This window comes from Lontra canadensis, unplaced genomic scaffold, assembly GCF_010015895.1.
Source record: "Lontra canadensis isolate GAN:19392208 unplaced genomic scaffold, GSC_riverotter_1.0 scaffold8, whole genome shotgun sequence".
Taxonomy (NCBI): domain Eukaryota; kingdom Metazoa; phylum Chordata; class Mammalia; order Carnivora; family Mustelidae; genus Lontra; species Lontra canadensis.
In genome coordinates, this window is record NW_022631002.1 from 13,003,105 (window position 1) to 13,030,481 (window position 27,377).

Sequence of the window (27,377 nt, forward strand, 5' to 3'; positions counted from 1 at the left end):
ATTGTTCTGGGCTTCTTTCCTTCTGATCATTTTTACTTTTATCTTAAGGTTTCAGGAAGGACAAGAGAGTGGGTCTGATCTACCACCCAGACTGAGAAAGCTGGTCATGTCTGAATTTTCATTTTGTCATCCCACTTGTTCTCCTTTGCTCTGAGTTTAGTCTTTGTCTCCACTTAGAACACTTGTATCTCATCTTTAAGTTTTGTTTTTTTTTAAAGATAGGTCATACCATCTATCATTTCTTTGAGACTGTACAGAACAACATTTATACTTTTGGTCTTCTTCCTTGTGTAGGTTCCCTGGCAGTAGGTATTTCTTCTGCCTCTTCTGTCTTTTATTCCTCTGTTCAAAGATCTTAGCTGTTTTTTTCCTCCAGTTCAGGCTTGAAGGTAACCCAGTAAAGAATTGGAGGTAGGGAGGGGAGTGTGGTCGTGCACTTTACAGCCACCAGCTGGGTACCGTAGGCAACACTCTCCCTAAGCAGTTCTGTCCCTCCGCTCCCCCCAGGATCCATTTCCCTGAGTGAGTCTCACAGCAAATCTTCAGTCATAGGTTCCCTCTTCTGAGATCGCACTGTCACTGCCTGGCCTCCCTTCCTCCTTTATGTCACTCCTTCATGAGCTGTCTCCCTAGCCTGGGAAGCTGAGCACAGTGGTGTGCGGATCTGGCTTCTCCTTCCCTCCTTCCCTATGGCTCTTCCGTGCCACCTGCCCTATGGCCTGGCCATTTCCACTGGCGTCCTCATGCCCAGCAAAGAACCATGGCGGTGATCCTGTACAGGGATATTTAGAGAACACTGCGTCCTGCCTCAGACAGGGGGCTCAGTAAGCTCACGGCCTTCTCCTTCAGCCCGGTTTGGATTTCTTAGTATCTGGAGATGGGCTCTCTGGTCTAGGGACTGGTTTTAGCTACTTCCCTGTTGGCTAGAGTAGGGAGCTTTGGTCCGATTTGAGAAAGTAGAATTAAAAGATCTCTATTGTCATCAGTGGGAAGTCACTGTTTTCTGGAGATTCCAATAGGCAGGAATGAAGGGTCATCATAATGAGCCAAAGTTCTTACACTGTTAATAATAGTTAGGTTGACATCGGAGTTTATGACATTTAAAAGTTTCTATATTCTTCCCTCTTTGTTTCTTGAATTCTTTCTATTTGTCTAGACAGAAATTAGATAGTATACTGACATTGTTCTCTTCCTTTGTCACACACACAACTCTCCCAGGAGCTCGTTAGGACAGCCTTCTGTCAACTTACCTCAGGAATTAGTGGCAGGGGAGATTTATCAGTCTCACAGATAAAGAAGGGTCCGCTTGTTGAAAGTAACACATTCACGGGCAGAGTGGAAATGTTCTTTATAACCAAGGGCTGGTAATCAGGTTCCAGGATAGTGTTAGGTTTCTGAAAAGAGGACAAAGAGGAAAGCCAGTTATGGCAAAAATAGTATGCCTTTAGCAGCCAAAGTCTCATGTTCATTGTTAACAGTAAAATTAGCATTCCCTACCCATCCTTGCTCTCTGCCCTTTTCTCTTGAACGGATTTAAATAAATCATTTGGAATTTATAGTGGACTACTGATAAATGAACTTACGTAAGCCAGAAAACACGGATTAGATTTCTTACTCTCTTGTCGCCAGGGTAAACACACCTATACAAGCCATGCCTCTGGATAGTACTGTTACTATAGCCTTCTAGTATCATAACACAAAATTTAATAAATTAGTGATATCTTGTAGAAGAACCCTGCCTCATTATAATGAACAGAATATTTTCCTTATATAATATTTCTTCTATGCTTAAAATATCCAATTTGCAAAAATTTATATGTTTGCAATATATTGTTACAGTGACAAATGGTCACAACCATTTCCTGTACATTTCTCCTGGTAAGACTGGGATAGTTGATTTAGAAGCTTCTTTTCACTTTCTTAGACACATCAAATTTAGTTTTTCAACTGGAGAAAGCATCAGAAATAGATCTTTAGCTGGACATTTTTCTCATTCTGATGTGGGAGCCCATGTTATTTCTCGTGTGCTGTGGAAAGGGTATCCTTTAATATCAGCAGGAGGCAACCACAAGCTTAGTCTCTGGGTTCTGAAGACAGCCTCCCACCAATAGTGCCCACAACTCTAGCCTGTTTTCACCAGGCCTCATTGCTTTGATTTGCTTTTTCTCCTTGTTCCAATTTCAGTTAAATCCTTCTGATTGTATATTTTGGTCAGACTCTGTCCCTGCTTCTTTGTTTGACACAGTCTTCCTTCTGCTGTGGTCCCTGTGCCCTGGTTCTAGCTCGGAGGGGCTCAGGGAACCAGAGCCGGTGATGTCTCTGTCAGTTTGGGCTGCTATAATGAATGTCATAGACGTGGTGCTTTAAGCAACAGACATTTGTGTCTCAGAGTTCTGGAGGCTAGAAAGTCCAAGATCAAGGTGCCAGCAGATCTGGTGTCTGGCTTAGATGGCTGTCTTCTCACATGGCTGAGAGGGAGATCATCTCTCTTATCTCGAATTTCAGGGCACTCATCCCATTCCTGAGGGCTCTGTCTTCACGACTTCATTACCTCCCAAAGGCCTCCACCTCCACATCATCACACTGGGGATTAGGAGTTCAGTCTATGAATCTGGGGTCGGGGGCTCGGGGGGACACAAACATTCAGTGCTTGACAGCTGGCTTAAGCCTCCTCTGCCTTAGTTGTACTCCACTGGTCCCCTGTGCACACCCAGAGTTCTTTCAGGGGTTCAGTCTGGCACTTGGCATGAGATGCCAGCCATTGTTTCCCTCCCCCTAATACAGGTACTGACTTCACCTTGTATTTGCAGATGATATAATACAGTTTGGGGAAGGGATGAAGCAGCACCTTGGGGCCATACAAAGGCTAACCACCCAGTGACCTTCCTTCAGACAACTCTGTCACCTCAGGAAGCCATGACGCGAAGAAGCCATACTTGGTTGGTTTTGGCAATAGGCCATTTAGAGGTTAGCGATGAGAAGGAGTCAATGCACACAGAGCCATTCTATTTTAAAATGACCCCTTCTCTCTGGGTTGTTTGTCTCCCCACATATCAGGAGACAGGATTTGCTGCTGGTCTTCATGAAGCAAACTGGCTGCTACTTTCAGTTGACCTTTTCAATTCCACAGAGCTGTGGCTTCATCTGTGTGGTTATGAATGGTACCACAGTTATAAAGTAGATCACATCTGAGGAAATGGTTAGAACTCTTCCCATAGGCAGGGCTGGTATTGTCAGAGTCTAACGTCCTAAATCAGGCCCACTGCCTTGAGCCCCCAAAGAGGCAGAACAGATAATTGGGTGTTACATAATTAACTCGGAACGCCAACACCAACAGGCCTCTTGTGCATGCTGGGTAATACAGCTGCATTTCTTCATTGTCCCTGATATGGCTTACATGTGAGTGGGAAATAATGAAAAACACAGTAGTTGAACAAAGTTCACAATTATGATATTTGGGGGGAAGAAGAGAAGGGCAAAAACAAATGAACACAGAGTTATGATAATTTGTTTCTTAATGCAATAAGTCGCTACCATATTCAAAATATTTGCTCTTTTATTCTAGTGATAACAGAGATTTAAACAAGAATTAAAAAAAAAAACCCCAAGGCTTAAGGATATAAAAAGAAGGAAAGGAACACTATGCACACATTTTTATGAGTGTTTATAGGCTCACACACACAAAAAAACTAATAAGAAACCAGGCTGCATATTTAACATACACTGTAATGTCTTGCATAAAATATTCAATAAATATTCACTGAATTTTCTCTGAATAACCAAATTTAGAGTAAATGCAATACCACTGAATTTGGTGCAGCTGTTGCCAATAAATATCTCTCCTGATTACTTTAAAGGGAAAATTTCAAGATAGAGCAATGAAAACATAATAACTAAACAGGAACTCGTGTAGTATTAATTTTTACATATCTCATAGAGCTTGTCACAGTTGACCATCCTGTAGCTGAAACTCCTATTCTACTTCTTCAAAGTCTACTTTCCCCACTAGCCTATTAAGCCAGGGTTTTGCTGGGTCTTTGCTGCCATAAGATGTAAGTGCCCCCAAATTATCTGTTGGCTTGAGGTGAACTTGTACACCTGCCCTCCCCTCCTTGATTATAAGTTCCCTTATTCATCTCCTAGCAGAGCACTTTATCTATGGTGGATGCTCAAGAGATGTTTAATATGAACAAAATATAATGGAATCCACTACCAGAAACAACGGTCTTGAACATTCTCCTGCGAGTCTCCAGGTAACAAAAGGATTCCTGGTGGATTGCCCCAAAATCAGTTAGGCACTGCCAAACTTAGTTCATCTGTGGGACACCACGTCAGGACCTAACTTTGATTACATATGTTCCACACTATGGAACAACAGCTTAATTAATACTTAGTGTCCCCGGTTGGCTGTGAGGTTCATCTGGGAGGGACTATTCCCACTGTTCTATCCCTAGTCTCAACACAGTGCCTGGTGTGTGGTAGGCCTTGATAAATATTCCACTAGGCAGCCAGTATGACTGTTCCAGTGAATAAATCTGACCACGTCACTCCTCTCCCTGCCTATAGCCCTCCAATGGCCACCCAGAACAAAACCCGAAGTTGAGAACATGCCTCCCAGTCATGCCAAACTCATCTGGCCTCTGCCCATTTTCTCTAGATGGACCTCCTGGGCACATTCTCTAAGGTGACCTTTCAGTTCTGTATACTCCCAACCTCTTTCCTAACTCAGGCCCTTTGCATGTGCTGTTCCCTCTGCTTGTGATTCTCTGCCCTGTCCTCGTCACCAGACTAACTTCTATGTCTCCTTCAAGTCTCAGCGTGAGGCCCTTGCTAAAGGAAGCCCTCTATGACCACATGTACAAATAAAGCCATGTCTCCAAGACATGTTCTCACAGAGCCTTTTAACTCTTTTCCATGGCACTGTTTAAAATTGAATCTTAAACAAATAATTTTAATAATTTGTTTAGTCTGTAACCTCAACCAGTCTCTTACCTTTGACTATGTCAGGCTGGTTCACCAGATTTCTAGCACCGATACAGTCCACAGCTTGGAAGAGATATTCTCTACGTCTCTGGTTTGGATATTACGGAATTCTAGGATGGAAGTCTGCCTAAGAATAGGCGACATCCTGCTGTGATGTGTCACCTACCTCCTCACCATCCTGACCCACTGCACCGAGCAGCAACCATTCCTAGCTTCTCCCATCTTCTGCCTTCGCCATTCTTTGCATGTCCCTAATGGCCACATAAAGTCATGGGCATTTATAGCCACATAAATTAGAGTGTGAATCTGTTTAAGTTGATAATTCTCAGGCGGCGTTAAGTGATCTGCATAACAGCTTAACTTCCATCTCCATTTCCTCACACGTGCGATGGGAATGACAACAGAAGCTACAGCACAGATTGTCGTGAGGAAACAGCTGGGAAAGTGCATGTGAGAAGCACAGCTTGACACCAGTGGATACCATTCAGTTAAGTGGTGGCTATTCTTTTCTTTTTTTTCTCAAATTTTTATTTAAATTCTAGTTATTTAACATACAGTGCAATACTGATTTCTGGAGTAGAATTCAGTGATCGATCACTTACGTACAACACCCAGTGTTCCTCAGAAGTGCCCTCCTTAATGCCCATCACCCATCCAGCCCATCCCCTACCCACCTCCCTCCAGCAACCCTTAGTTTGTTCCCTGTCATTAACAGTCTGTTCCGGTTTGTTTCCCTCTCTTCTTCTTTTCCCCCTCTGATATGTTCATCTGTTTTCTTAGATTCCACATATGAAATCACATGGTACCTGTCTTCCTTTGACTGACTTATTTCACTTAGCATAATACACTCTAGCTCCATCTGTGTCTTCATGAATGGCAAGATTTCATTCTTTTTGATGGCTGAGTAATATTCCACTATATCTATCACGTCTTTAACCATTCATCATTTGATGGACATCTGGGCTCTCTCCATAGTTCAGCTACTGTTGATTATGCTGCTATAAACACTGGGGTGTGTGTACCTTTTCAAATCTGCATTTTTGTATCCTTTGGGTAAATAACCAGTAGTGCAACTGCTAGATCATAGGGTAGGTCTAGTGTTATTTTTGAGGAATCTCCATTCTGTTTTCCAGAGTGGCTGCACCAGCTTGCATTCCCACCAACAGTGTAAGAGGGTTCCCCTTTCTCCTCACCCTCACCAACACCTGTTGTTTCTTGCCTTAGTTTGAGCTGTTCTGACTGGTGTGAGGTGGCATTTCATTATGGTTTTGATTGGTATTTCCCCGATGCTGAGTGATGTTGGGCATATTTTGTTTTGTCTGTTAGCCATCTGGATGTGTTTTTTTGCAGAAGTGTCTATTCATGTCTTCTGCCCATGTCTTAACTGGATTATGTTCTTTGGGTGTTGAGTTTGATAAGTTCCTTACAGATTTTGGATACTAACCCTTTATCAGATATGTCATTTGCAAATACAGGCTGCCTTTTAGTTTTGTGATTGCTTCCTTTGCTGTGCAGAAGCTTTATATCTTGATGAAGTCCCAACAGTTTATGTTTCCTTTTGTTTCCCTCGCCTCTGGCGACGTGTCTAGTAAGAAGTTACTACGGCTGAGGTCAAAGAGGTTGCTAGTGGCACCCATTCCTACTGATTATAATTATCAATAATTCTACTCCAACCCTTTCTATACTGTGATGTTTATTTAATCTAGTTAGAGTAAAAAGATCAACTAGAATGCATTTTCAGTGTGCTGGAATACCCCTTCACTTACTTTGGTCTTCTAAATCAGGAATGATGGAAGTAGAATTTCCATCGCAATTTACATTTCAGAGGAATGTAGGTTTAGATTCAGAAGTTTTAATTCAATGTGTATTGGCCTCTGAAGCTTAAAAAACACTGGCTGGGGGTGGGTGTCAACAGTCTTCCCATTAATTTAGCTTCCAAAATGAAAATGTGAACATGCTGACCCTTCCCCGACCCACCCCGGACAGCAAGCCGCACTGACCTTCTCCAGTCGGTATATGAGCTGTTTCGTGGACAGCTGGATAAGCGGCGCTATAAACTCACAGAGGATATTCACAGTCATCACCAAGCTCTTCCCCTTTTGTGCCCCGATCATGGCATGGCACACCAGCTTTTCTTTGACTTTCTGTAGAGGAGATACACCAGCACTTCTGGAATATCCATTGCTCCGAAAACTTATTTCTCAACAATCAGCAAGCTAATTCTCAACTACCTGCCTGGAAACCCCAGGGAAAAAGCACATTCTTCTGAGCGGTGCATTTCAGGGATTGTTCTCTGTCACACTATTATTAAAGTCTGACTGGCTGACTATGTCCTGGGTGGATCCCGTGTTGGTTTCTGACTGCTCCTGAGGACACAATCGATTTACATTCAGTTTAACATGTATCAGGATGTATCATGTATCATGTATCAGGATGGTTAGGGACTGGACATACAGAACAGTGGCAGATGAGGCAGGTAAAATCCATCCTGGGCTTAAAGTTCAGTGGTAGATACAAGATTTCTTATCAAGCTAGTCAGGAGCTATGGCTAGAAAAATGTTGCCTTTCATTCTTGAGTATTTAAAAATCATGCTATAGAAACCAATATTTCTTTGGACCCAAGAGGGCCAGATTTTTATAAAGCACAAAGAGTTTAGAGTGAAGTGATATCTCAAATAGTTTATACTGAAGAATATTCAGGTTTTGGATGTTAATGAATTTAAGTCTCTTCTCAATTATGTACTGCAATTATGTACTACAACAGGGAAGAACATTCTGGGAAGCTTTTAGTAAATCTTAAACTGAATTTAGAATCCCAGCTGCTCAGATTTAATGCCTTTAAAAATATGATCAGCTCTCGAGAACAACACTGTAGATGTGCTCCCGCAACAGACTTCCAGTGTCTTGAGATGAGGGGCTGTGTTCTAGCCATCATGCAGCCTCAGTGCCTAGCACAGTGTTTGTCGTGGGGTACATACTTGGTAAAAGTTGGCTGAATCCCTGAATATCAGAAAGAAAGAGCACATTATTTACTCCACGATGGGAAATAATCTTTTCATTTTTGCACTGAGGATGTGTTTTGCCTGAAAATGCTCTGTGAAGAAAGAATGTAAAGGAAATAAAGTCTGTGACCCAAGAGGAGCTAAGGCAAAGGACGGGCTTTCCCATCTTGTCTGCTGGGAGACCAATTTCTCCCCTTTCCTACTGCGTGAGGAAAAAGTTCAGTATCACCTCCTACTTTAGTGACACCAGCAGGAGCTCAAGCATGATCATCTCACATCCACAGAGCCTGCGTTTGTGAGGTAGAAGAGGCTCAGGTGTGATTTAGGACATTTATTTTTTTGATGGTTTCCAATTTCCATGAGGGAATACGAATAAACAGACAATGATTTGGAACTGCTTAAATGTTTAAAGCAGAATAGTGATGATATAAATATGAGCAGGACATCAAAGCTGACGATAACTCAGCTTTTTAATTGACAAGCAAAACAATGACGGTTATAAATAGGAAACTGTTGTGTCAGGTTGAGAGGGAAGGGACCAAGGATGTCCCAATCCCTAGATAGGAGAGTTGCCTGAGAGTGTCTCTAAAAACATCCTTTTTGAAGAAATGTGAAATTAATATTGCTAAGTGTTGAGAGGAGGCTTAGTTTTGGCTGAACGCTGGCTATCCCTCTGCCAGAGACTTGCTGGCTGGTCCCTGCTGACCCTGGGGAGGAGAACCTACTTGAAATGGCAGTGTAAGGTTGGGCTCATGGTAGCTATAGAAACAAAAAGAAAACTGAGCAGAGCTGAACCCTGAGAGCAATGGGTGCTGCCATGGTAACTCCGTGCTGTGGGAAATGAGCAACCACATCCTTTCTTCAGATAAATGTCAAGGGACTCTCCTAAGAAATAGAGCAAAGATTTATTTAGGGGAAAAATAGCTTCTAAATGTGCTATCCTCTTACCCTGGGAGTAGCAGAATAGCCTTCGAGTATCACGTCGATCGTCTGGTCAGGGTACAGCTCCATTCTGACGGGATGGAGCTGAAACACGGGGCCCAGGGGCGCCCTGGACTCCTGGGAGCCCTGAGGCTGGGGCTGGCTCTTAGCAAGACCCTTCTTAGCCAGGCCCTTCTTGCTCAGCTTGCCCTGTGGACGAAAATCTTCATTCATCCAGAACAACTGTTGGACCCGACGTCCTTTGTTGGTCAACTTGAAGCGGTAATAGTAGGTGTCCAGGCTGGAAAAGAGGAGGCAGGGGTTGAGAGCACTCAGCTTTGGGGTGTTCTGTTCAGTTTTCCACACTTGGGATTTACTCCTCTGAAAGTATTTTGAAAAGGAGTAAAGAAATGGACATTATTTTTTTTTTTTAATTTAGGAAGGCTACATGATGAGGCTATGAGGAGGCACCACAGTAATGGGACACGTTTATGTCCATTAAAACATAATGGAGTCCACAGCCTTGAGTCCGGCACCTGGGTCTGGTCCCTGAGCTGCCATCACCAGGGAAGGGGCACAGAACACAGACAGAGGATGTGCGAAAACCACTCTAATTTATGAGAAATGATTCCGAGGAGTGAAAGGAAGGCAAATACCTCCTGGAGGAGAAATACATTTCAACCCCTGTTGAGTAAATTTCCACTGACTGAGCAAAATACCTTGTGATGTGCTCAACTTGAAGGGCACTTGGAAGAGAAACCACACATACCCAGCAAGCCCAGCCAGAGCTCAAGGGGACTGTATGATGGACCACAACCTCAGCTGGATTAGTCATTTTTCCCAGACTAGTCCTTTAAAAATGCTGCTATTTCATTCATGAATTCATTTCTTCGTTCATTCATCTATACTATAAATATTTATAAAGAACCTCTTGATTGGCTCTTTGTGAGACACTGGGATTTCTAAGACCTTGGCTCAAATATAATTTTGTTTAGTATTTTTTAAAAAACTGATTTAGGGGCACTTGGGTAGCTCAGTTGATTAATCTGCCTTCATCTCAGCATCTGCCTTCAGCTCAGGTCATGATCCCAGGGTCCTGGGATCAAGTCCCACATCAGGCTCCCTGCTCAGTGGGGAACCTGCTTTTCCCTCTCCTCCCTGCTTATGTTCTCTGTAGCTATCTCTGTATCTTTTTCTCAAATAAATATATAAAATCCTAGAAACATAAAAATAAAATAAAATAATGGATTTATAAACTTACTTAATTTTTTTTCCCCCAGGGAGAAAACTCATCTTAGAATGGAGGACTTTTTTATTTTTAAAATTTTATCAGGCTTTGAGACTTCATCTCCTCTTTCTCATTACAAATAGCATCATATCTAATAAGTAAGTTGAAGCATCAGATAAATAATGAGTATTTGCCAGCTGTCAGGTGTAACCATTTCTATCTAAATATGTGTCCACAGAGCATGTTTACTACAGCAGCTTGACTTCATGGTTAAGTCCAGGCTTTAGGGAAATAAATAATACAAACTATTTATAAAGTAGGCAGTGTCTCTGTCACTTGTACATGGTAGGTGTATCTTTCATCCTCACAGCAACCCAGTAATAATAAGTATATCTTCTCCCATCTTATAGGTAAAGAAATAGAAGCTCTGAAAATTTAAGGGCGTTGCCCCAATATACGCAACCAGAAGAGGCGCCATATGGGTTTTTCTTCAGACAATTACGTTCAAAAAAGTTGGCCAACTGTTTCTGTAAAGAGATGAATAATAAATACTTCAGACTTTGTGGGCCATGTGGTCTGTCACGACAACTCAACTCTCCATTGTAGTGTGAAAGGAGCCCCAGAAAATGTCTGTGTAGGAATGGGCACGGCTGTGTGCCAGTAAGACTGCATTTACAGGAGCAGGCAGTGGGCTGCTGTTTGCCCACCCCTGCTTTTGATGCTTCTCCTGGAGGTTGCTGGCATCATGATTTTATGGTGAAAAGAGTAACAGCAGGGTCTGTCCAGAGGAGAAATTGGCAGCTAAAAGCTGCTGTTTGCTTCTGCATTCATAGACAACTATTAGCTAACCCTCCATTTCTAGGCAAGTGTCAGAAAATCCTCGGGGCTATCTGACACTATTTGGAGACTAAGGAGAACATGTAATTAAGTCTGGCATGCAGTGTATTGTTTTCTACAATTATATTTGAGTGCACTTAACAAGAAATTTGGAAATAGAAGCATGGTATGCAATGACAAAATGCCCTAGCTTATGGCCACTAGATGGGTGGAGAGGAGTATTTTTATACCTAGTTGACACAAAAACTGTAATTGGATGCTTCTCTGAAAACATGTGCAACTCAACGATCTGACTCGCCTGTTACTTAATGCCTATTGGTTAATGTAGTTTCAATCAAGTGTCCTGTGTTGTAGATGGAACAGAGGAAAAGGGGTGTGGATGGGCTTTTGGGGAGGGTCCCTAACTTATTTTTGTCAGGCACATCCTCTATAAGTATAGCGTGTCCATCTTGGTTTCAAGGCCTGTTACACCAGCCAGGAGCACCCCTCTGAGATCTGTTCACAGTATTGCCACAGACAGGCCAGATTCAGCTGGCCCCCAAGAGCCCACTAGCAGCAGCCACGTGACTTCTCTGGGGAGCCATGAATAAATCCCCATATATATCCTCCCCTGTTAAATACCAGAAAAATTACCAGTCTTGCAATAACTGATAATATACATTTTTAATCTTCCAAGTTATACTCTACTCAGGTCACCACCAAGTTGCGTCTGTATTTTCTACATTCATGGAGAGGAATTAGCAGTGCATTGGAACTGAAGAGGAGACATCATGGCTGAGATTCTAAATTTGTCACAAAGAAGCCACTATATGTTTGAGAGAAAAAGGAACTTCCAGAATTCTCTTCTCTAGTGTGGAGGGATACAGCTTGGATAACACTACGCTGTGCCTAGGAAATGTCTTCTGGCAGATGATGTACCCATTTGGAGGGAGATTAAAGACAGGAAAAGGGAGGGGAGGCTAAAGACGCTATTTCTATTTACTTAAAATAGTTTTTCAGGGTACCTGGGCGGCTCTGTGGTTTAAGCCTCTGCCTTTGGCTGAGGTCATAATCTCAGGGTCCTGGGATCAAGTCCTGCATCAGGCTCTCTGTTCAGCGTGGAGCCTGCTTCTCCCTTTCTCCTTCTCTGCCTGCCTCTCTATCTACTTGTGATCTCTCACTGTCAAATAAATAAATAAAATCTTTAAAAAGAAATAAAAGTTTTTCAAGGTAGAGGAGATGCTCAGCTAATGCAACATCTCTAGTATCTGTAAGAATCAATCCAGGAAGTCTCCCTACCTAAAATGTGCTCCCAAATTGAGTTCTGGAGCAAAGGGCTTATCTGAGACAATGGTGGAACCAACTCCAGAAGCCTGGACAGGAATCCGGTAAGTGTTGCTATTTTCTATGTCCAAGACGACCGTGTCTTTGAATGTCAGGATGTCGTTCACGTTGGCCGTCAGTGTCAGCTGAAGATCGGTTTCTGGGGGAACCATGCCCTCACTGGGTTCAACTGTCCACAGGGACTTTTTGTGTGCCTGCAACACAAGACTACAAAAGTTAACAGTGAAGATATTCTTGGATTCTCATTCTGCTCATGTCAAAGCTCTCTAGACTTCAAATGGCTGGCACTGCACATCAGAGACAAACATTATTTTTTTTTAATCAAAGCAGCTGGGTGTTTGTTGGCTTTTCTTTTTTTCAAAAAGCAATCTGATTCTGAAGAGCAAACCTACAATTCCACTTTTGAATGCTCTGTGAAGATTCTTTATATCTCTTTCTCAGGATGACAGTCCAGTTCTCTAACAAGCTTATACTAATGATCTGCTCTAATCTCCAAATTCTGAGATACCAACAGAAGGTACAGCATCTTTCCTGGAATCTGTAATTTTTAAAACAAATGTTTTTCAAGGGCAAAGTTTCTATGATGTTATAGTGAGGATGAACAACTTTCATTAATGAACACAATACAGGAAGTTTTGATATATATTATTTCATAATAATCAATGGAATTTCGTTTGCTAATATTTCAAACTCATTTTGAAATACATGACAGGACTCATTAATAGAGTTGAAAGTGATGTCCACCAATCTATTTCCATTAACCACTTAGACGCTCATAGCTCACTCTTTCCTCCCTAAGGTCTTTGGCCAAATGACACCTCTCAACGAAATCTACTCTGCCCATCACATTTTAAATTGCAAACCTTCCCCCCAGTACTCCTGATCCCCTTTGCCCTGTTCACTTTTTTCCCTTGGATCTCAGATTTTGGAAGGTGAGGAATTTACTCCATCAGAACACAGAAATGGATGCATAACTTGGTATTTCAACTCCTATGGGGATTGCAGGCCTGGGGTTCATGCCTGTCTGCCGTTAGGAAAAATGGAGGGGCAGCTACAAGAGAAAATAAGAAAGTTCTAGACCAGATCATCTCAGCTGTTGGCCCTTATTCCCAAATTAGTGGTCTTGGAGCACTCTACATAGTTTTACTCATTTATGAGACTCAGCTTACAAATAAAACATAAATCAATGCCATTTTTTCCTTCTCTTATCAAAAAGCAAATGCCTTTCAGAAGAAGGTTTGTCAGTGTCATCTCTCCTGTTACGGCCATTTATTTTCCTCCTCTAGCCAGTAGCACAGGTCAATCCTCTGTTCACAATGAAGATAGGGTGTCACCAGCATAAGTGCTATTTCGAGTCAGGGGACATTAGTTTTCAATGGATGGGTACCATTTCTATCCTGATTCCTGCTGACACAGGTTGGCTACTCTGGAAAGAAGATATGAAGTTGTTCTCCAGGGATGAATTGGTGAGTTTTCTTTTTGACGAAGCTTATTAATCAATGTTTGTCATAAAACCAGGCAGCAAAGTATATCATAGAACTCATGAACAAGGCACATTAAAATGCCAGCTGCTAAGGTACTGGACTATTCTTCTCCAAAGTCAAGCTTTGAACTGCTCTAACACCTTTGTGTCTCTTTGCTCTTTGACTTTAGGAATGTCCTTTGCTACTAGGAAGGACTTGGCATGTGTGATATTTTCTGTTAGTAGATGGCAGTTCTGATGGGAGAAGGAATGGATGAATGATGATCATCATAGCTATGGGGGACACTGCACAACCTTTCAAAACCCCAATAGAGTAAGATGAAGGAAATGGGTTAGGTAGAAGTGCTCTGAAGGAAAGGGATGTGGGTTCGAGTCCCAGTGCCACCGCTTTCCAACCACTGGATCTTGGGCATGTTACTTAGCCATGCCCAGGCTCAGTGTTCTCATCTGGAGCTTGTAACACCAGCTGCACCCTCTGTACTAACCGTGGTGATGCTTCAGCGAGGTCTGGCATGTGAAACTTGGAGCAGCGTCTGACAGAGTAAGTCCTCACAAATGACGCCATTGTCATCATTTCACCAAAATATGAAATGCTCCACATGACACATGATTATAGGCTCGCTGGTATTTGCTAAATAGATTACAAAACTGAGGAAACAAAGAGGGATGCTAAGGAAGCATATGACAGACATTACCCTTGCCAGAAGAGAAACAGCATGTGAGTGTCTGTGGAAGGCAGAGTTGTAAGTTGGCCCCCAACGTGTCTGTGTCCTGGTGTACAGGTATCTTTTCCCAGTTATTTAATCGAACATGAATCTAGGTGCTATGAAGGGATTTTGGAGATGGAGTTAAGGTCCCATGTCCACTGATTTTAAGATGGAGAGATTATCCTTAGTGGATCAGATGAGCCCTTCAAAGGGATTGGGCTCACTCTGGAAGACAGTATGGAGATTCCTCAAAAAGTTAAAAATAGAACTATGCTACAACCCAGCAATTGCACTATTAGGTGTTTATCCAAAGGATACAAACAGTGATTTGAAAGGGCACGTGCACCCAATGTTTATAGCAGCAATGTCTACAATAGCCAAACTGTGGAAAGAGCCCAGATGTCCATCAACAGATGAATGGATAAAGATGTAGTGTACACACACACACACACACACACACACACGGAATACTACTCAAGCATCAAAAAGAATGAAATCTTGGCATTTGCAATGATGTGGATGGAACTAGAGGGTATTATGCTAAGTGAAATAAGTCAATCAGAGTAGGACAAATACATGATTTCATTCATATGTGGAATTTAAGAAATAAAGCAGATGAACATAGGGGAAGGGAAGGAAAAATAAGATGAAAACAGAGAGGGAGACAAACCATAAGAGGCTCTTAACTATAGGAAACAAACTAAGGGTTGCTGGAGGGTGGGTGGGTGGATGACGTGACTGGGTGAGGGGCATTAAGGAGGGCACTGGATGTGATTAACACTGGGTGTTACATGCAGCTGATGAATCACTAAATTACCTCTGAAACAAAGCAGAACAAAACAAAAAAGGTGGGGAGATTATCCTTAGTGGATCAGCTGAGCCCTTAGGGTTTCACATATTTGTTCCAAAAATGATAAAAATGAGTTTTCCTAAGTCTTCCATCTAAACTTCATCAATAGCTGTCTCTGGTTCTGTTTTTTTCTGAGAATTGGGGGTAAAAAGGCCGAGTCCTTAGAGCAGCCCGTGAACAACACGTACAGAAGGTCAGTACCTGCATGCCCACGGGACGGTGAAAGATGGAAAGATGGTGATCTTCCGCAGTTCAGAATCCCGTGCCTGCTGGTGATGAGTGTGACACCCTGAAGTTTCACATGTCTGAAGATAATGTTTGCTTTTTACCTGATAATAGTGCATTTGTGCATCAGTGCACTTCTTAGGCAGCGCTCATCTCCCAAGGTAATCCGGTCAGAGCTTTTACAAGTTTCCTCATGGTGTATTTAATACTTGCCATGAAAGGTGGAAGTGAATGCTATTGTTTGCACATCATCTCAACAATAAATGAGTGGGAATGTACTTAGGCAGACCTCCTCTTCCATGGTGCGAATGACCGTGGAGCTTGAAGAAAATGCTGCGGGCTTTTTCCAGAATGACTTGTTTGCCAGTTAAAATCTGCAAGAATTTCCTTCCATGGAATGAGAAGGCACAAATAACAACAGGAATCAATGTGCAGAGCTAGGGATTTCTTTGGATTAATGCTATTATCTCAGCAGACGATCAATTCTTTGTGGAATAAGGACAATGAACAGTCACAGAGGCCTTTCTCTTTTTCATCTGCTAAATGCTATCTTGACTCATTTGATTCTCTTCCCTGAAGTGAGTCACTTTGCTGCTTAAAATAATTAACTGAGAATTAGGAGGTGAAGTGTTCAAGAAATGGTGCTGGGGCTTTACAAGAGAGGCAGGAAAGGGTAATGTTTACAGGAGTGGGCTCTGAAGTCACATGACTTGGTGGTCAACTATGGACTCTGCCATTTGTAGCCATGTGATCCAGGATTAATTAAAAAATCCATTTCAGTTTCCTCATTGTTAAATGTGCTGCTTGAAGATGAAATAAGATAGGTGCCAAGCATCCAGCATTTTGTCTACCACAGAGTAAAAGCTCAATAAATGGTGGGTATTATTAACATTATCTATCAAAACTTCACGTCCCGTTCCCCTTCCTGCTTGTGTCCTCCCCAGTTTTCATTAGTGACAGGGTTCCTTCTCCCAGGCCTGACCCTGCTCCTCTCCTGCTGAAGATACTGGAAGGCTCTCCAAGGTCTGGACCAATGGTGTCGAATCCTTTATCCCCTTTGAGAATGCGATGGAAACCCACTACAGAAAATGTAAACACACACACACTTTACATATAATTTCTAGGGTTCATGGTGGATATTTGCCTCTTACTCCGTTTGCAACATGGCAGCCTGTAAACAAGACTGGAATACCAGACAGAAGCCTTTGGTCTGGAGAATCTATTCCCAATTCTTCATAAGAAACCCCCAGTGCACTTTTCCAGGCTTCCTTCCTAGGCACTGTCAATTTTCAACATGCACCCATGGCTTCCGCCCTACCAGCTCACCCATCCTTCCCAAGGATACCATACATCATTGCTGCATTTAACCACGCTACTCTCTGGGATCGCACACCCCATTTCTCTGTCTTCCTCCTCCTCCTCCTTCCAGTCTCCACTCAAATGTTTTATGTATGAACACTTTAAGTTTTATAGAAGAATTAATCCCTTCCTCCCCTCTGGTTACATATCATAACACAGTGCACTGTAACACTGTATTGGTTGTGTATTCATTTCCTCTTCTGAGATTGTAAACCCTTCGAAGAAAGAGACCATCCTGTGCATTTTGATGCCTCTCACTTCAGTTAGCACAGTACCAGGCATGGGGAAGGTGTTCAAAAAAAATTTTTTTGTCAATAAATATATGAAAATATTCAGCCTTACTGGTAAGCCAAAGAAACACTTACAATATGACTTTTTTTTTTTTTTCATCTGCCAGATTTGGCAAAAATAAACCAAATGCTGGCAAGTGTCTGGGAGATGGTGACATTCTTCAGCACTGTTGGGGGAAGGATGTAAATTGATATATTTTCTAGGAGATAATTTCATAAGATATGTCAAGTCTTTTAGTTATGTTCATGCCAAACGACCATTTCTAGAAGCCCAGTTTAAGGAAACAGTGAGGAATGCGATCGGCAATTAGGACACGAGCATTGTTTATGGTGGTGAAAAACTGGAAACAATTTATCAGTAGGGGATTAATGAATCAACTGTGGTGGAGCCAAGGGATGAAATAAAATCAGTCACTGAAATGATCTGAACAGGAATATTTCTTAATGATTCATATCGAACGTGACTATACTTCATTGTTGAGTGAAAATAGCCGGTAATGAAGTACTATTATCCCATGGGAGGGGTTAGAAATACACAAACATACACACACACAGTGATGTTTCAGAAGATATACACTGAAAATTTAAGAGTGATTATATGCTTGGTGGCATCATGAGTTGTTTTTTTCTTCCTTCATTTGTTCTACAAGGATAATGTCAATTGCCTGGTAAGAAGACATGCATTTGTATTTATTGAAGAAAGAACCTGTCCTAAAAGGATATGGGCACTCTCTTTAGAGCCCATGTAATTTTAACTTGGTTTGCTCTCTTGCTTCCATTTAATTCCCAATTTATTTCTTAGAAGCTTTTCTTTGTAAGTAAATAATACAGGTACACAGTGTAAAACTCAAATGAGTATAAGGGTCAAGAATCTCTCTCTCTCTTCTGTCTGTTGATGACACTAGCTGCCATCCCGAGAGGCAGCCACTGTTGGTGGTTTTCTGCATATCTTTCCAGAGAGTCTTTATGACTTAAAAAAAAAAAAATCCATTTACATATATACTACGTTTTCTTACACAAATGGTAATAGCATAATACTTTCCTGCAGCAAGATTTAAATTTTCAAATTTTTATGAAATGTACACAAGTAATTTGCAAAGTCAAATGGTTCTAAGAAAAAAAAAACATGAAAAACAGTAATCCCTTGAACCTACTCTCCCACACTTCCCCACTATTCCCATCTTTGTCCATTAACAGAGGCTACAGCTATCCATTCTTTTTGCATTTTCTTTTGGCATTTGCCTTCCTCTAAGGCATCTACTGCTACTTCTTAACTTTATAATTTGAGCATTACCAATTTACTTCTCTCTACAGAAGACAATGACAGCTCTCATCTTTTCCTCTCCCCATCACTTTCTTCCCCCCCATCCACCCAAATATAGGTAAAATTTACTTTCTGGTGAGAATCTATACTATTATGAGCATGCAAATACTATTCACAGCTGAGCTATGAAAAGCATACTGTGATTACATTTCCATTTGTGTACAACTTTTATTTTCCCAGGAGTTAGTGTCTTGTCTTTGCTTGTTGTTTAATGTATCTATCATGGATGTATCCCCAAACTCTCAAAGGGGTAAATGTCCTCTCAGTACTTTCAGAAACATCCGATTTTGTATCAGCTGCATTTTCTTGGAGATAAATCTCTCCTGGAGTGAGCTGTTCTGCAACCCCTGCCTGGAGTGGCTGCTCTCTGGGCCTGCAACACGGCTGGCCTCCTACCAAAGCCACATAGCATGCCCTGTGTATTCCTTGAGCTTCTTTCCTGTATCTGAGCCCCTGTATCCCAGATCTCGTGTTTTCCTCACTTTGGTGGAGAAGGTTCTTCAGTACCTTCCCAAGGAATGATCCATGGAGGGTAAATGTTTTGATCTTGCATGCCTGAAATATCTTTATTCTACCCCCACACTTGATTAATCTTGTGGTTGGATGATGAACTCAAGACTAAAATTTATTTTCCTTCAAAAAGTCTTTTTTCCACCCCATGTTTGCTGTCTAGAAGTTAGAGGTCACTCTGGTTCCTGTTTTTTTTTTTTTTTTTTGAGCACTAATACTTTTCCATTTGGAATTTAAAGGTGTGTTCTCTAATGGGCTTATTTTCATCAATTACGCAGCATATTTGATTTCCATAAGTTATTTTCATCAATTATGCAGCATTTTTGATGAGTCTTTTCCATAAGTTTCCATAAGTTCTTCTCTGTTAGTTCTGGAGAAATTCCTTACATAATCTCCTCACCTCCATTTTTAAATTTATTCTTTCTGGAACTACTTATTTGTATCTTTAAAATGCTGAAAAAAATCATTTAATTTTCTAATCTTTTCTCCTAGTTTCTAGATTTTCCTCCTGTTGTTCTACTCTCTAATAGCTTCTCAATTTTTCAATTCTTTTATCAAAATTTTACCTTATATGATTGTATTTTTAACTTCTATGATGATTTTATTGCTCCTTTAAAAAATATATCACCCTGTTCTTGTTCATGGATGCAAAATCATCTTTTATTTTCCTGAGATTACGAATGATCATTTTAAGCTTTCTTCTCACTGTATTGTCTTTGTTTCCTCCAGGTTCTCAACTTCATGTTTTCTGGTTCCCTGCTGCTGCATTACAGGCTTTCTTGACGCAGCTTCCTTCAGTCCTTGTGAAGCACTAAAACTGTATGTGCTCAAGCAAGGGCCACCAGATATTTTAAATGCCCAACTATCAGTTTATTTCTGCCTTTCCTTGAAGTTAGTGAAACTGCCCAGAGAATATTCCAATCTGCTGCTCATGTGCTGGGGATTAAGGGAGAAGGGGGGCCTTTCAGAATGAAGACTTGCTAGTAGTCCTCTTATTTTCACAATGGTAGCCTGCCCTCAGCAGTGCCTGAGAGTCAGCAGCCAGTTTACTATTATTCCTTTTCAAATAAATGGTCTTTGTGTCTCTGGATGCCTTAAATACCTATTCTCTGATCTTAAGCAGTTTTACTATAATGTGCCTAGATGTGGTTTTCTTTATATTTATCTTGCTTTATGTTTATAATCTTTTTTGAATCTGGCTTGATGTCTCAGCCATGATCTCTTCTTCTCCATTCTCTTCACTCCATCTGGTACTCCAATAACCATACCCTCTGTGTGCATTTGTTTGTGTAACCAACTCTTCTACATTTTTCATCCTTTTATTCCTTTCCCTTTTCATTTTGGGTGGTTTCTTCTGACATATCTCCCACTTCCACAATTCTCTCTTCATCTGTATCTAATAAGCAGTTAAGCCCATCCACCGAGTCCCTAATTCCAATTGTATTTTTCAGGTCATCAGTTCCATTTGTTCTCTTCTATACTTTCTGTAGTTGTACCAAAATTTTAAATCTTGCCTTTTAGTTCCTTGAGCACATTAAGCATATCGTAGTTTTCTGTTCAGTAGTCTTATCTCCTTGTATGCCTGGTTACTTTTAAATTAACTGTTAGACTTTGTATATCAAAACTGTAGATACATGAAATATTTAAAGCTTAGAATAATGTTTTCTTCCTTTGGTGAGAGTAATATAGATTTGCTTCTGGGAAAGATGTGGGGAGAACTAACAATTCTAGATGTTCTTTATCCAGGCAGAGATTAAAATAATTTGAAATGAGGGTCTATGTTAGTTTACTTTTGTTCCCAGGGTGTAGCTTTGTCAGAGTACTAACCAAAAGTCTGAAAGTTTAACCAAGTCCAATCTTCTCCAATGTTTATCTCTCTAGCAAGTCCAGATTTCAATTTTTATCTTCACAGACCTGTGAGTTTTCTGAATGCTCTTTTTAGTTTTTCAAGCTCTGCAGGGATTCCATAGGAAAAACAGTCACAAATGCTGAGCATATATTTCTTGGTTTCCTTTTTCTTTTTGTTTGTCACTGGCTTTGGTACGTTTAAACTCACAGTTTTTCATAATTTTGCCCAGATTTTCTCCTTGTTCTTAAAGGGAAGTAGTTTGGCATAGTAGATTGAATAAGAAGTGGTTGGTCACTGGTCTGCTGAAAGTTCTTAGTGGTCAAATAATTGCCCTACCTTTTGATTTCCCCATTTGTGGGGGAAAAAGTCTGCAGGAATTTTAAGGCCAGCTGACTTTGGATGCATGAGGGAGGCAGGTATATGTAATTTACATCGCTTGTAAGTAATATGTACCACAATCTTTTCAGGTTACTAGGATGTACCTTTAAACAAGGACTGTAATGTCCTTTCTGAAAGTCACTGCCTTCTTGAAACTCAGTGAACGTTGTCAGATCAAACACAAACCATGAAGATAGTTAACTAAAAGGAAAGAGGACAGCTCCCAAGCATGTAGACAAATTTCAGGGAGCATCTGCACAAATAAATGAATAAATAAGCTCCAAGGAGATAGAGAATCAGAAAGCTATTGAACTTGAAATTTCTAAATACTAACCTATTTTCTAATAAACCTCTTTTCTTTGATGTGGAAGAACATATATGCACTCATTAATACAAATATTTTCTACTTTATAAGAAGGCTTCACTGTCAGAAATTTAGAGAAACAAGTGAAAAGTGAGGAAAAAGGTAGCTTTAGAGCTCCCATTTCACAGAGCTCTGTACTATATGGATCAGTTCGTTTGAAATCTTAGGGCCTCTCTGAGTGTGCCTTATTTATTTCTCTTTCTTATCTAGGAAAATAATATAAAGGATCTTAAGGTATAGTGTCATAAAGATTTAAGTCTTTCCACAAGTCATTTCACCTAGATCTTTTTGGCTGTCAACATTAATAATCAAAGCTAGCATTTATTGAATGCTAAATGCTTATTTTTCATGAAGCACTTTCTAGATATATTATCATGTTTAATCTTCTAGATGCCATTATCAGCTCCATTTAAAGGAAAGGAGTCAGTCTCAGAAGGTTAAATAACTTTCCCAGAGTTTGAACATGTAGAATTAGAACTCCATTCCAGATCTGCCTGACTACAACATCCTTACTCTTGATAGTATGGAATACTACTTCAACACTTATATATTAAACAACTCTTTGTTGAGTGACTACCATACGTTAGACAACGGTGTGTGACACATGACCATGCCGCCCTCTGAGAATGTTGCCCTTCCCTCTCAGACACATCCCAATTTAATGTACTAACATTCCATAGGGGGATTTTTTTTCTTCCAAAGTATGAAACTTAATGCTGCGTACAACAATTTCATCACAGATGTCTCTAAAAAAGACACAAGTGCCATCCTATGAAGAGCTCTCCCATGTCATTTATGCCCCTCCAGTTTCTGTCTTTTTTGCTTATGACAGGGAAGAGGAAATGGGCCTTAGAAAGAGTATGATTTTCTTCCTGAAAAACATTATATAATCTTGACATATGTGTGTTGGTGATCTTATACTATTAATAAACCTTTACACCATACTACTTATCACATCTCTTCTTGTTTTTTTTTTCATTATATAAAAGTGTTTATTTCATTTTATATTACCTTATTATTGAATATGACTGTCTGCTCTCCGTGCACAGTCAGATTAAGTTCTTTTTTTTTTTTTAAGATTTTATTTATTTGACAGAGAGAGATCACAAGTAGGCAGAGAGGCAGGCAGAGAGAGAGAGAGGAGGAAGCAGGCTCCCTGCCAAGCAGAGAGCCTGATTTGGGACTCGATCCCAGGACCCTGAGATCATGACCTGAGCCGAAGGCAGAGGCTTAAGCCACTGAGCCACGCAGGTGCCCCAGAATAAATTCTTTTGTTGATAATGACAATGAGAGCCATCCCTTAAAAGTGACATGAGCTGGTATCTTAGTCAATTAAGGCTGCTCTAACATAGACTGGGTGGTTTATAAACAAGAGAAACTTATTTCTCATAGTTTTGAAGGGTAGAAGTCTGAGATCAGAGCATCAAAATGGTCAGGTCCTGGTGAGAGCCCTCCTGCAGGTTATAGACAGCCATTATTTTCATTGTATCCTCATATGATGGAAAGGGTGAAGTTCTCTGGGGTCTCTTTTTTGAGGGTGCCAATCTCATCTACCTTCATGACCTAATTACCTCCCCAACCCCTAACCTACTTATACCATCATATTGGGGGTTATGATTTCAACATATGAATTCTGGAGGGACACAAACATTTTGTCCACAATGATTGAGTACATGATGCTGCTGGTAATGGAGGAGAAATTATAAATTTTTATGGAGGAGGGAAGGTAGAATTTGGAAAGAAAAATACATCTGATCAATATAAAGGAAGTTTTCCTTAATCTCCCTCTGTGGTGACCAGCATTAACTGTAAAACTGAATAATAAATAATTAGAAAAAACAACTTGCTAAAGTTAATTAAGAGCTGGAAGAGGCAGAGTGAAGATGGAAAGTCTTGTAAATCATGCAAGAAACTCATATATTTTTCTTTTATTTTCTAGATACCCTGTATCCAGAAATACCCTGTTCATTTGACAAATCAACAAAACCTCTGCCTTTCATTTTGGCTTTAGCTTACATTCAAACTAATCATATTCAATCAGTAGAGCTTTCGTTCTAAATACAGGGAAGGTGCTGACCCATCATGTTACCTAGTATTCAATCGATAGCTTTCCTTTTTACAGTGTGGTTTATAATCAGTATGACCTGCTGGAATCTGTCTTCTGGGTTTCACATTTAGTTTTGCCAAAGTAAAAGAAGTCTCAAGTGAGAGGGTAAGAGGATCACAGCTCTCTGTCAAGCACAATCCTTTGCTTCTGTAAGTTTCTTGATATTCATTATTGTCCTTTGTATTCTCTAGTCACTGAATAAGTCCCTTGGAATGACTCTCAGGAAAAGCACAATCCATTTTGGAATGGCTATGACATTCATGTGTTAGAGAAAAGATGCCCATCATGATAAACTAGAATGTTATCCTCTTATTTACCTATTCTTGTGAACTTATTTTTATAGATTTCTCATAACTAAAGCAAATATATAAGAAAATTCTGCTCCCTTATGCCAAATGAAGACAAAATTCACCACCCTTTTGTAAGTACTCACTATAAAAATTAGTATAGAGAACTGACTATAAATCGATATTTGAAACACAACCTTCACTCTAACACATAGAAAAAAGAGATACAATTTTGAAACAAGGAAGAACCAGGCATAGTTATACTCCAAAACAAGATTAACATTGTGTAGAACAGAAGCAATAAGAGGGTCCTGAAGCCACAGATCTCCTGGGCTATAGGTCCTAAAATCAAAAAGGAAACTTGAGGGACAAAAAGAAAGCCAAAAAGATTTTGCAGGAAGTAAGGGATAAGAGCTAGAGTTCCCAGCCAAGAGAGCTTCCCTGAATTTGAAAGAAGGCCGAGCAAAGCTGTGATTTTCCCAAGGCAATACACACAGTTGTGCTAGTGGTGGTGGTGAAGTACAGACTGTCATGTAGACAGGTCCTACATCAAGCCATTGTCAAGTGTAATGACTGAATCTGATTTTTCCAGTATCCCCATGGGGGAAAAAAGGCTCAACACTTGATTCTGGGCTTGTGACAGTTGTTCAGGGTTAAGGCAAATGAAGAAAATGTTAGACAAGGAAGCAAGACTACTGAGAATGAGAAAAAATATACCTCATGCTAGATTAATCAATCATTTAAAATTCCAAATGCTAAGAAGGACAGTTACAAACAATCAGCTAATGAATTAATTCTCAATGAATCTATAGAACTAAGTGAAATTGATTAGAAAGTGTTTCTGAGGTCCTCAAAGAGATGGGTAAGATAATATATATGAAACAAAAATTATGAAACAAAACCAGATATGAATCAAGAATAGTGCTTATGAGTAATCAATTATAAATCTTGGAATTGAAAAATATAGCCACTGAAATTAGACTAAAAAATTAAATAGATGAGATAAACTTTAAATTTGCTGAAATAAAAGGCAGAATCTGTAAACTAGAGCATACTACTGAGGAGGCAGCACAGAGAGATGAAGAGATGAAAGACATGGATGAGAAATAAAAATAGACATGTAGTAATGTACTAGAATGTGTGTGTGTGTATGTGTGTGTGTGTATTTTGCTCAAAGCAGGAGAGAGATAGAAGGATGAGCAAGGAAGAAACATTTGAGGAGATAATAGCAAAAACTTTCCAGTATTTAGAAAGGTCAAATCTTTCAACACCTTTAATGAGAAATCTACAAAAACCAAGAATAAAAACACAATCTTAAAAGGACCTTGTGAGAAAAAGAAACGATCTATAAAGGAGTAATAATCTAACAATGGAATTTTATCAGCAATGACTGATGCCAGAGATCAATCTTCAAAGGAAAAAATACTGTCAAATAGAATTTCATACTTAGCTAAACTAACATGCAAGAGTGAAGGTGAAATCAAGATATAGTCAAATATACATAAACTATGAGACCTCTATATAGCACAGAACTTAGAGATATATAATTTAGCACAAAGAAATACAAACCAAGAAGGAAGCAGAGAAATACAAAAGAAAGAAAAATCAGCAAACAATTTTGTTAACTATTGAGTAATTAATTACTGAAAAAATCAACAACTTTGTGGTAAAGAAGAGAAGATCCAAAATTCTATACAATAATAAAAAAATTATGGAAGAGGGGAAAGGTCAAGATATAATAAATGGGTGATGGAGTCCTTGTCTTATTCTTGAGGAGGACCAACATTCATTCATTATTGTTAGAAAAAGATATGATATTTCTTAACAATATAAAAAGAGCTAATTAAATAAAAAAAGATCTTTAGCTTTCAAATGACTATAGGAAATGTATGAGAGGTAGGGCCCTCTTGGAGGAGGGCTTGGAGAAAATTCATCAATACAATATAAAGGAGAAAAAGAAATAAATAAAGAAGGACAAAAGCCAGAATAGTATATGGGAAATGACAGGGTAGAAGTGAGTTCATATACATCAATAATTATAATAAATTTTAAAAGGTCTTGGTATGGAAGGTTGAATAATGGGCCTTTAAAAATGTCCATGTTCTAATCCCTGGTATCTGTGAATATGCTGCCCTCACATGTCAAAGGGGCTTCCAGATGTGATTAAGGATTTTGAAATGAACAAATTATCCTGGGTTATTGGGATAGTCCCAATGTGGTAACAAAGGTCTTTATAAGAAAAAAGACAAGAGTGTCAAAGAGATATAAGGATGGAAGCAGAAGTCAGAGAGGAGGGAAGATGGTCTGTTGCTGGCTTTGAAGATGAAGGAAGGGGCCACAAGCCAAAGGATGTTGGTGGCCTCCAGAAGCTGTAAAAGGCAAGGAATTAGATTTTTTTTTTCTAGAGTTAAAAAAAATATATACAGACTTATAGATGCATTTTAGACTAATGTCCTTTGGAACTGTAAGATAATAAGTTTGTCACAGCAGCAATAGGAAACGAATATTCTGGTCAATTAAAAGACAGAGTCTATCATTAGATTTTTAAAAATTGGGTCATATGCTATTTAAAAGAGATTTTAAGTTGACACACACACAAAAAAAAAAACACAGACACACACAAATCTGAAAACAAAGGACTGGAAAGATATACCAGAAAAATGCTAACTGAAAGAAAGCTAAAGTAGCAATATTACTATCAGGCAAAACAGAATTTAAGTTAGAAAGCATATTTAGGAATTAAAATACACAGTATCCTATGAAAAAAGGAGTAACATACCAAGGAGAAGTAAAAGTCATGAATTTATGTGCACCTATTAACATAGTTTTGAAATATATGGAGAAAAAAATTGACATAATTACAAGGAGAAGTGAAAAAGTGGAAGAGTTTGATAAAATTCTATCAGAAACTATTATATCATACAAATAATTAATAAGGCTGTAAAAGGTTTAAACAATATAATCAGTAAGTTTGATCAAATATAAACACACAGTCTTTCACACCCAATCACTTGAGAGTCTATATTCTTTTAAAAGGTAATGTGAAAGGTAATGTGAAATATTTATAAAAACCAACCATAACTATGTCTCCCAAAATACAAATTTGAAGACTATGTATCATGCAATCAATGTGTTCCAACTTCATTACAGTTAAAAGTTATCTATTAAAATTCTATAAAAAAGGGAAATGTAAAGAATTAAAAATATATACCCCCATATATAACTCACATATTAAAAAGAAAATCACAGTAAAATTTACATTTTATAATAAAATAATAATAAAAAGGTATTACAAATAAAAATGATGATTATGGAGCCAAAATTTTGCATAAAGAGAATATTTATAAGCT

The 27,377-nt window shown here is 39.6% G+C and overlaps 1 protein-coding gene across 1 annotated transcript in view; it reads right to left on the reverse strand.

The window, feature by feature from the left end:
- HYDIN (HYDIN axonemal central pair apparatus protein) overlaps positions 1–27,377 on the reverse strand; it is a 335,705-nt gene that overhangs the window by 150,493 nt on the left and 157,835 nt on the right. The window contains exons 19-22 of the mRNA XM_032853995.1: positions 12,250–12,488; positions 8,934–9,207; positions 6,984–7,127; positions 1,251–1,394 (exon numbers count right to left, since the gene is read on the reverse strand). Coding sequence (XP_032709886.1) covers positions 1,251–1,394; positions 6,984–7,127; positions 8,934–9,207; positions 12,250–12,488 — 801 coding nt within the window. The remainder of the gene's footprint in view (positions 1–1,250; positions 1,395–6,983; positions 7,128–8,933; positions 9,208–12,249; positions 12,489–27,377) is intronic.